Below are 11,281 nucleotides of genomic sequence, written 5' to 3'. Positions count from 1 at the left end.
GTGTGAGAGAGAGAGATCTAACTCTAAACCACACCGCTGTAACCACACTAACACTGGGCCACAGCCTACTGAGCTGCAGCCAGACCAACTCTCTGACCACAACCCAACCAAACACTCACCTAGTTTCATCAATGTTCACCACAAGTTCAGACAAGCTCACACATACAGTCATACTCTAATTAACCCTGAGCTGCATTCTAGGTCCTGTGGGTGTGTGTGTGTGTGTTTTAAGTCAGACTAGATGGCTGTTTGCCTAGCAGGACAATGAGACAATTGAGAGGTGTGTGCGTGCGTGTGTGTGTGTGTCTCTCTGTGTGTGTGTGTGTGTGTGTGTGTGTGTGTGTGTGTGTGTGTGTGTGTGTGTGTGTGTGTACAGTAACAGTAGCTTATGTACAGAGAGGCCTGTGTTTTAAATAGATAAGGCAGGACATTTGCCTGCACCTGATTTGGAGTAACTGCGGTTCACCGTCTGTTAGGGACAGAGAGAGAGAGTTATATCTGTGTGTGTGTGTGTGTGTGTGTGTGTGTGTGTGTGTGTGTGTGTGTGTGTGTGTGTGTGTGTGTGTGTGTGTGTGTGTGTGTGTGTGTGTGTGTGTGTGTACCTCGTCCGCTGCGGCCTACGAAGCGCAGGTCGTTGAAGCGAGCCACCTGGTTCTTGAGGGCGGCCGTGGCGTTGCGGAGCTCTGCTGAGTAGTTCTCATCGTTCCCCGCCATCACCGTGACCAAGGTACCGTCAGGGATATCACCAAGGGCAACCACCTACGGCAATAGGAGGAGAGACAGAGACAGAGACACAGTCAGATAGATGGAAACTTTATTGCTTGTCTTGCACATTACAAAAAAATGACAATACATAAACATAATTACACACGTAATTTACATTGAACACTTTACACAAAACATCTATTATCAAGTAGATACAGGGGCGCAACCTTTACTAGGGATGGGGGGACATGCATTTTTGCCCCCCCCCCTTTTTATCATTGGATTGAGATACAAAACGGGGCAGCAGTGTGTTTTAGGACGCCTCCGAGCGGTCGGGTAGGCTGTTTGGAGAGTTTCTTCGACTGGATAAATAATAATAATAATAACCATTATGTCCCCCCCACTTCTAAAACCAAGTTGCGCCCCTGGGTAGATATATGTAATTGGTAAAAGAGGAGCATCTTTAGTTATATTGCAACACTCTATTCCGAGTGTATTCAACTATGTTTATACTTTTATAAATAATATTGAAAAATTATTAATTCTAGTACTTCATAATGAATTAATTATTCATTCTGAATCTATTTAGTCTACTAAATGAGAGGGCAGTCTGGGTGTTTTTGTGCTCCAGAAAGCCACCCAGACTACAGACTGAATAGCTCCACACCCAAAGCAAATAGACCCAGGGAGAGTCATTTTCATATTAACTGTAATCATGGCCACCAATCAGCGTGCAAATGTACAGAGGAGATACCGGGCATGGGTTCTACGGCTCTGTTCTATTTTTCAACTGGGAAACTACATATTTAGTCCACACACACACAACCCCCCTTCACCCACACACACACACACACACACACAAGCCACCTTCACCCACCCACACACACAACCCCCCTTCACCCACACACGCGGCAGAGATGTAAAATACGGGTGTTTGGCAGTCCCAGTATAGTTTACATTCTCGAGGACTGTTGGGGTGCTACGGAAGTCAGACATGAGAGAGAGGTTCGGTGGAGCGTGAAAACGGCCCTGCAGAACAAACAATAATGAGGAAACGATTATAGAGCTCTTCAAGCAGACGGTCAACAACATCCAGACACAAACACACACTTAATGGCAACAACATCCGCCTATGACTTTGTTTATAATGTACATAATGTATACAACTCCCTCAATCTGATTTCACAGTATTTTTCTATGGCTTTTTTCACAAACGCTTTTGTCCTAAAGTGCTTAAAAGTACTTTACTTGGAGGATATAATTCAAATTATGGATGCCCAGAACGACATCAGCCTAATGAAACAACTGGAAGACATTGACGTGCATCATTCCAATTCTGAGAACAGCATTACAAAGTTAAACACTGTAAAGGAAGTAGGCTATGGCTATAATAATATTTTTCTCAAATTAAAAGTTTATTCTGTGACCAGGGGCGTCATGCACCCCAATAATCTGAGGGGGCACAAAATATGTGAGGGGTGGGGGGGGTCCGTCTGTAAATTGGAGAATTTAGCATTTTTCAAACACCTGAAACAGATTTTTCCGGCAATCTAGACCAATAATCATTACACTTAATTCTATTTCACAAAAAAAAATTCTGCATATGTAACCATACATCTTTAGCTGTCTATATCCTCCTGAAACTAAATATGCTTCTCTGAATCTCTGCTCAAATCTGAGTAAAATATTGAAAGGAATGTGAGTCTAATTCAGTACATTTAGTAATTGCTTGCTTTTCTAAGTCTATCAACCTTGCCAGCTGGCATGCCAACTAAGATAGTTAGTAAACAAGCTAGCTACTCTAACTTGATTGATAGCCTGAAATGGCTTATTGGTAGCTAGTTATGTTGGGAGATTGGGTACTGCTCATGGCCAGTTATCAAGCACCATCTCACACACACGGCAAGTGGTACCGGAGCGCCAAGTCTGGGACCAAAAGGCTCATTAACAGCTTCTACCCTCCAGACTGCGCAACAGTTCATCAAATAGCCTCCCAGACTATTTGCATTGACCACCTTATTTTATTCAACAACAGAAAATTTGGCACAAGCTCGATGTACACTCATTGGACAATAACCACACACTCATACATACTACACTGACACTTCAACACATACACACTCAAAACACACACACATGTATATTGACGCAACCCACAAACACACACACATTCCTTCACACTTCACACACACTGCTGCTACTCTCTGTTTATTATCAATTCATAGTCGCTTTACCCCGTCACCTACATGTACATAACACCTGAATTACCTGGACTAACCTGTACCCCTGCACAATGACTCGGTACCGGTGCCCTTTGTATATAGCCTCGTTGTTGTTATTTTATTTGTGTTACTATTTTTCCATTAGTTTATTTAGCAAATTTTTCTTACTTACTTTTTTAAAACTCTGCATTGTTGGTTAGTGGCTTGTAAGTAAGCATTTCCAGGTAAGGTTGTAATACCTGTTGTATTCAGTGCATATGACAATATATATATTTTATTTGACACACACATACATAGACATTTATGAGAAACGATGCCATCAGATTAAATTTGCGCAGGAAAACATTCCTCTACAGCCTCCAGAAATGATTCAAAATAAAACAACAAATATAGCACTACACACACACACACACACACACACACACACACACACACACACACACACACACACACACACACACACACACACACTCCCTCACTCACCTTGAATGCGATGGGCAGCGTCTTGTTGCACCTCCAGTGTGTGGGTAGGACAGAACAGATGAAGTTGGGGCTGTCTGTCCTCACCAGTTCTCCAGGGTGTTCTGACAGCACCTCCACCATGCCTCGGTCTGCAATACGCAGCTTTCCCACCAGGGCGGCGCTACTGCTCTCCTGGGCACCCAGGGGCAGACCCTCACTCATCTTACCTGACAACAGGGTGGTGGAAGGGGGGGAGAAGCGCCGACCAGGTGCTGGGTCTGGAGAAAGATGGATATGTAGATAAATAAGTGAGTGAGGACACAGACAGACACGACGCAGGCGTACATGCTCGCACACACACTATTGAGTCAACAGTATGTCAATAAGGCATATAACTTCTTCATTTAGGCTATTCACATTTTAAACTGTGCACATCATCAGTATTTTCTAGTCTGTTTCTCAATGTGCATGTAGTTTCAAGTTGGCCTTCAGAGCACAGAATTATACAAGTTCTCAGAATAGAGCGCAGTGAAATTACAACAGCGGAACCCAACCCTGGAGAGCCGGAGACACGTGAAACCAAACCGTTAAAAAACAGCCAGCGATGCTGTGTCTGACAGGGCCCGGCGCGCGCTGTCGGTCGGTCTGTCTGCCACTCAGCCAAGCCAACCACAATCGATGCCACATGTTGGCGGTTTGGAACGACCGGGGGTTTAAAACCCGCTGCTGCCTCTCGCTCTTTCAACAGAACTTGGGAGTAGTGTAACACAGAACTGGACTGAACTCCAACTCCGTGTTGCTCTCATCTAACCATCCAATACTAACAGCAAACCACGCGCTGTGGATGGAAGGATTTATTTATAAACCGTTGATGAGAGGGGAAGTAATGTGCTTTGCATGTGTTTTAATGTAGTTTCCACTAGTTACCACAGTCACAGAGTTGAAATTTGCTGTAGGCCTATCGTAAAACTTAATGAAAACTCAAATGATCTTTTTGGTCTTAATTTAGGGTTAGGAATAAGTTATCAGTGTGGCTAAATTCAGGGTTAAATTTAGCTTCAAAATACACTTTTAAGAAGAAATAATTATATAAATAGGCGGGGTTTATGACTTTGTGGCTGTGGTATCTGGTGACAACTGAGTAATGTAGCCTAACCTCAAGTGTGTGCGTGTGTGTTGACATGTGTGCTTACATTTATACCCGCGCGCATTCACACAGCCAAGAAACACACCGAAACCAGAATTTGAAGAGGAAATAAACGTAATAATTGGCAGGACGCCAACGGGTTTTTTCTCTCACAGCGAGTAGGCTACAGGCTACATTTGGAACCTAGCATGCACAAAGCACTAAACCACAGTTCACTGGGAAGTTGAAATCTTGGTTGATAATAATACACAGGTTCTGCTACAGTATGGTGTTGATAAGTTAGACAGGACAAGATGGATATAGATACCAACACATATTCAACCGTGCGTAAAATGTGAAAATAAGTTCATGTACCGTATTTGGCGTCCCAAAGGAAGACCATTTGTGTACCGCAGTAGGATCCAGTTAAACTGACTCTGTGGATATATAGCTCTATGTTTCTTCTGATATTTGCCTCAAAAAGTAAAGCCGTTGTCGTTAGATGAACTCTCCCAAGGCACGTGGGTCAACAGTGGAAATCAGACGACAGTCTGAAGGTACCTGCGTGGGCACGAATAAAACTGGGTCTATGCGTTGTGGTGGAGTAAAATAACTTCGGTTAAGAAATTACACACACCGCTAAATTTCGGTGTGTGCAGTCCTCATTCCATGGTCCGTGTTATGGACACATAAACTGAAGAGGCATCCACCGACCAGATACTAAATAAAACCCGACCGTCATTCAAGGAGGTCTCAGGGCGCATTCAACTGAGCAAGCGAGCAAGCGAATAAGAAAGTCCAGTTGGGTTCTTTTTTTCTGTTATTTTCCTCTTCTGTTGTTCTTCAATAACTTGTGAGTTACTCGCCACAAAAGGTCAACTTTGATGGATGTTCTATGGCTCCCCAATTCGCAATAGGGATCTTCTCGTCTCTATGCGTGCCAACATGGGAGACGGAAAACACTTTAATACTTCAATTTCGCTTTTATAAATAGTGTCTGGAATGTCAACGAGGAATAGGCTAGGATGTGTCACTGCAAACAGCCTTATATTTCGACAAACCCTTGTTGAATGCTCCGGTTGTGTGTAGAGTTGAGTTTCTGCGTATGAATGAACATCCCGACAGTGGGAGGCAGGGTTTTACTGGCAGTCAGTCGGCAGTGCTGGAATGCGTCCCTCCAGGGTTGGATTTGCATAGAGACAGATCTCAGCCAATGGAATCGAGCAACTACGGAGAGTCCGGAAGGGTTTAACCAATCAGAGCTGCGTCCGTCCAGGGATAAAGAACTGTGGGTTCTAAGGAAGGCTCGGGCCAGTCAATGGAATTCCACTTTGGGGCTGCGGTGCACGATGCCCGATGAGAGACGGACACAGCGGTCGCGCTCTAGTATTGTGGTTTTAACATAAAAGTCAACCGCGTGCAATTGGATGTTGGATACCAATACAAAAACAAAAAATACAATAAAATATATTGAAAGGTGGATTAAAATGATTGTTCACAAAAAAACTGCCCAAATCACAATGTGGCCTATGCGTTTTGACACCAAACACACATATTTATTTGGAAATACACTTTAGCCTACCTAATGCCTGATATTTCCCGGATGGTTTCTCGTGACGGTGTCAAAACATAGTCTGCATACACCATAACAAAATAAGATGAGTAAATATCAATGCAATACGTTAGCCAATAAGACATTGCCTATGTGCCTATAACAGGAAAAGTAAAGAGAGAAGCTTAAATGACTCATCTGTCGATGAGGGGGGCATTTATACAAAGACAGCCATTCTGCTGAATTCCAGGGCGCGTGTACTGTTCCAGTGGACATATTGGTCATGCGCTGATTTATTCGGGGAATATGATATCAGCAATAGCCACCACGTCACCGCTCTAACCATATAACCCAGGGTGCATCACATCTGCGAATAGATTATATGAAGGCCACAGTGACGCATTTTTCGGACGATGTTCCATTTCATATAGGCCTATATCCCCTCTATAGCACTGTGGCTAGTGTCCAACGTGATGTGGGTTTAGAGGTTGACGTTATAGTAGGTTCCACAATCCATGCACAACACAGACATACTGAATAAAAACATTGCACATGAGATGTATTTCATGATAGTGTGACTGAGCGTAAATGCGCGTGCTTAAAATTCAGCTTTCACGGTGTCAGAATGTAGGCTCTCATCCTCAACAACAAGACTTCAAATACACAGTTATCTACAAGTAAGCATGAAAGTTAATTTTGTTTTCCACCGCTGTGCAACAACGTTGCCACATAAAGATGGCGGTGTAAAGTAGCGTAGTTAAGTAAAAATACTTTAAAGTACTACTTACGTAGCTTAGTTTTGGGGGTATGTTTACTTTACTGTTTATATTTTTGACAACTTTTACTTTTACTCCACTACAAGCCTAAAGAAAATATGTACTTTTTACTCCCATATGTATTCCCCGACCCCCAAAAGTACATCATTGGTCAAATCCACGCACCTATCAATATAACTCATTGTCATCCCTACTGCCTCTGATCTGGCTGACTCACTAAACACATACTGCGTGTGTACGTACCCTGTCTGTCCGTAAATATAAAAACAAGAACGTTGTGCCATCTGATTTGCATATTATAAGGAATTTGACGTATTTCTTTAACTTTTACTCAAATAGGCCTATGACAATGGTGTACTTAATTACATTTAAACCCAAATACTTTTAGACTTTTACTGGGTGTCGTTCACTTTCACTTGAGTCATTTTCTTTAAGGTATCTTGAATTTTACTGAAGTATGACATTGAACACTTTTTCCACGACCGCATAAAGCACCTCCCAGGCCTTGTGGTGTCAGTGCGCAGTGTGGGTGTCGTGGCTGCACCAAATATCAACAATAGGTGGCGGCATACGATCTAAATCACCTCCTGGCAAATGGAAAGCTGTAACATACTCGCAGGCCTCACTATAGAGAATTATTTTATATTGCGTGACGATGTAAATAAAAACAGACGATCTTATATATGTGAATATTTTTGAATGTTGTAAATATGTTCCATTATGGAAATGATTTAACCCCACATTGTAGGCTACGTTCAAATTCAGATCAAAGCAGAAACAAAATTATTCTGAAATCCAAAATTATGATTTTGTTCTCTCATTATCTCCTATGTTTAAGCTCATTTCGATTGACCAGTTCAATATTCATCGCCACAGGCTGTGTCTTTGCCATGATGCCTATGAAGAGTCTAGTTCACCTGTACACGCAGAGATCAGCAGAAAGTATTCGTCTGATGAGTTTTTCAGTTTGATTTGACAAAGAGAGGTCAGTCTGACAGCCTTGTCGGGGAGTTTTAGAGAACTGTCAGTTTCTCTCCTCTCTCCCCGTGTTTTAAGAACGTATAGCCACAGGGGTGATGATAAAAAATGTAACGGCTTACGCATCCGCCTGGCCGGACCGACTCCAGTGTCCGTGATAGAAAGTGACTGGCCTTTTTGCTCTATATACAGGAAACACGGTGCAAAGAATCCGAACTTGATTTTCCTGTCCTAACATCTTTTTGATGTTGGATTGATTCATTTAGGCCGTGACGAAATAATGGATAATGGTGCCTATTTTTTGCAATGGACACATTCTCAAGGCAAAAAAAATGTTTTTATTAGAATAACGGATAAAAAATATTTATGTGGATTCCCTCTGATTAATCAATGTTCCATTACTTAGGAAGTGTTGACATAGGCCTACAGAAGAACTTTAAATCAGTTAGGCTTATTTCCCATGCTCTTGTGCGCATGGGGCTGCGAGCAGAATGTTGAGTGATTATTCATGTTTAAATGTATCAACTTCACTGACACATCCAAACAGCTTACTGGAAATGTGATGCAATGGTGCCGGATAAAAGAAGCAGAAGCTAAATCGCCTAAAAAAAGGCCAGCCACTTGTGCCATGGCTGAATAATCATAATAATAATTACAATAAAACCACATAATGCTCTAAAGTCAATCATATCCCCTTGAATAAAGCATTATAATTCAGTCAATCAAATAAGTCCGTTATAACCACATCCAATGACTCACGTAGCCTGGTTATATCTCTGTGCAGGTGTGTGTCGTGATGGCAAGGCCCGGGCCAGCCGCTGTTTGAGCATTTGACTGGAAACATTTTGTCGCAATTGTTTGTGTTGAAATATATCCGTGCTGAGAGATGGACACAACTCATCTTTACATTTAAAAAAAAAAAGTTTAACTAGGCAAGTCAGTTAAGAACAAATTATTGTTTACAATTCTTATTTACTGCTTTGTTCAGGGGCAAAACGAAATATTTTTTACCTTGTCAGCTCGGGGATTCGATCCGGCAACCCTTCGGTTACTGACCTAACGCTCTCACCACTAGGTTACCTGCCGCCCCCGATAATGTCATATTTTACAATGCAGCACACCACATCACTTCACGTAGAACCGACCAGCACATGCAAGATTGTCCCTTAATTTGAAACAACAACCAAAAAATTGGGCAAAAATTAGGATGACATTTGTGTTTGAAATTTAGGACACAAAATATTTCAAACTGATGAAATGGTTCGCAACACATCAGTTTAACAGAGTACAAGAGATACATTTGATTGTAAACGGATCCTACGAAATCTATAATTGGATATTTAATTTATTATAGCCTATTCTAACATCGTCGTATATACATTTAGGATTTCATTAATAAAACACAAAGCTCAGTTAAAATGTCCCCTTGGAGATGTGCTAACAATTCGATCATTGTTATAAACAATAAATCAAAGCAAATAGCTTATTTACTCCTATATGACACATCAAATGAAATAGATTCGATTCTAATTCAAACAAATACTATTTCGTTTTTTCACAGATATTTCAATATAATGTAAGGAAATATTTCTTCACAAATGAACCGACTTTACTGTTGCCTAAAGGAAGAACTGCTACTTTGAGGGGACAGGCAGGGAGAGTTCAACAAGAGAGAGAGCGAGAGGCTTGGATTTCCTCTCGTCCCGTTCACCTCTGAGCAGCGGTAATCGGATAGGCGCAAACTGCTTGATCAATAATGTATGTAGTCGGCTATCAAATCTATCGATATGCGTCGCGAGGCTACACGCTGCAGCATGTTTGCGCGATTAACTGGAGGCCGCTTCCATTGCATTGGGAAATAATCAATTCTGGAGAGATGATTGGTTTAAATGACAAGTCATCAGCATAAAACAACAGATCTAGCCTACCCATGAACCTATAGGCCTCCAGAGTAATATAGCCTAAAAAAAAATCGGTGTAAAATAAGACATTCATTCATTGTTTTTTGAGCATCAGTTAACATCAAGTAAGGTGAACCACCCAAACCAAAATACAGCCGCAGCACACAGAAATAAAAAACTGTTATATGTTGTATCAATGAAATGTTTCACTCTTGGTTTCTTAACCCCATTCAGGACAACATTGGAAAACAGACTGGAGAAAGAATGAGAGGTGAGAGAAAAGTAAACAAAAGATGATTTAAAAGGCTGAGAGGAAGTGGGTGATGATGATGATGGTGGTGGGGATGATGATGAAGATCATGAAGAAATTGCAGCAGGTAAAGATGAGTTATGAGGAAGATTCAGGGCAAATGTCTTTCAATTTGACAAACAAAGACAAAGACGACAGTGGTTGAGAGACCGACAGTGATGATGTTGATGATAACGATGAAGAGGAAGGGGTAGACGAAGACTACAGTGGTTGAGAGGCAAACAGTGACGATGTTGATGATAACGATGAAGAGGAAGGGGTAGACAAAGATGACAGTGGTTGAGAGGCAGACAGTGACGATGTTGATGATAACGATGAAGAGGAAGGGGTAGACGAAGACGACAGTGGTTGAAAGGCCGACAGTGATGATGTTGATGATAATGATGAAGAGGAAGGGGTAGACGAAGACGCAGGTGTAGTAATAAAAGCAGGATAGATTACCAAAGAGCCCATTGCCAGTTCGGCCTTTCCTCATCAGGTACATGGCCCAGGACAGGGGACCAGAGTTGGAGAAGGGCCCAGGATTCATGCTTCGTCTCTGGGTACTTGCAGAGCGAACGGTGGGGTGGGTTTTTAAGACCCAGCAAAGGAATATGGGAAGCTAGATCCCCCTCACTCTCACCCTCATCCTTTTATACCCACCCACTCGCCACTATACCCACCTCCCCCCTCGCCCAAGATATTAGTGAAAAACTGAAAAAGAGAGAAAAAAGGAGAGAAAGGAGGGGAAAACGGATGGCATCCACTCATGCTTAATATATTCCCTCACTAAGCGTAGCCCCGGGGGACTCGGCATCACTCTGCCCTCAGGCAACTCAGACCTGCTAATTTCATTTAGTGACTCAAATGATTTTTCTCTCTCTTTCCTTTCCTCTCTCCATCGCTCCCCCCTCCATGTCTTTTTCTCACCTCTCTCCCCCTCGCTTCTTTTTCTAAAGTTCTGACAAACAGTGAAAATAAAGGCAAAGAGCAGGGGATTGAGTTGGTCTTAGCCATAAAGACTGGTTTGTGTTTTAAGTAATTGTCATCGAGTTTGTGGATCACATGAAGAAGGACCATTTTCTCAGTGGTTCACGCCAGAGTTTGGGAACCACACAGTCCTTACACTGGAAGATCTGTACACCAGATTCGAACGACGGAGACAGTTTGATTTGTCTGTGACAGCTCCTGAGGTGACATGACCACTATGGCTGGTCTCTGGCTTCCTGGAAACCACCTAGCGTGACACAGATCAGTCCTCTGGTCTGGC

At 42.3% G+C, this 11,281-nt stretch overlaps 1 protein-coding gene across 3 annotated transcripts in view; it reads right to left on the bottom strand.

Moving 5' to 3' along the window:
• Window positions 1–11,281, bottom strand: part of LOC135542754 (runt-related transcription factor 1-like) — a 45,775-nt gene that overhangs the window by 12,131 nt on the left and 22,363 nt on the right. For 2 of the 3 annotated variants that reach the window (XM_064969932.1, XM_064969933.1), the window contains exons 3-4: window positions 3,411–3,667; window positions 603–759 (exon numbers count right to left, since the gene is read on the bottom strand). In XM_064969932.1, the coding sequence (XP_064826004.1) occupies window positions 603–759; window positions 3,411–3,667 (414 nt within the window). Of the gene's footprint in view, window positions 1–602; window positions 760–3,410; window positions 3,668–4,890; window positions 6,865–11,281 lie in introns of those variants that run through there. The other variant, XM_064969934.1, reaches the window with a different exon arrangement.

The sequence above is a fragment of the Oncorhynchus masou genome, chromosome 6 (genome assembly GCF_036934945.1).
Source record: "Oncorhynchus masou masou isolate Uvic2021 chromosome 6, UVic_Omas_1.1, whole genome shotgun sequence".
Classification (NCBI taxonomy): Eukaryota; Metazoa; Chordata; class Actinopteri; order Salmoniformes; family Salmonidae; genus Oncorhynchus; species Oncorhynchus masou.
The sequence above is the reverse complement of the archived record's forward strand: the minus strand, read 5'-3'. Positions and strand labels throughout refer to the sequence as shown.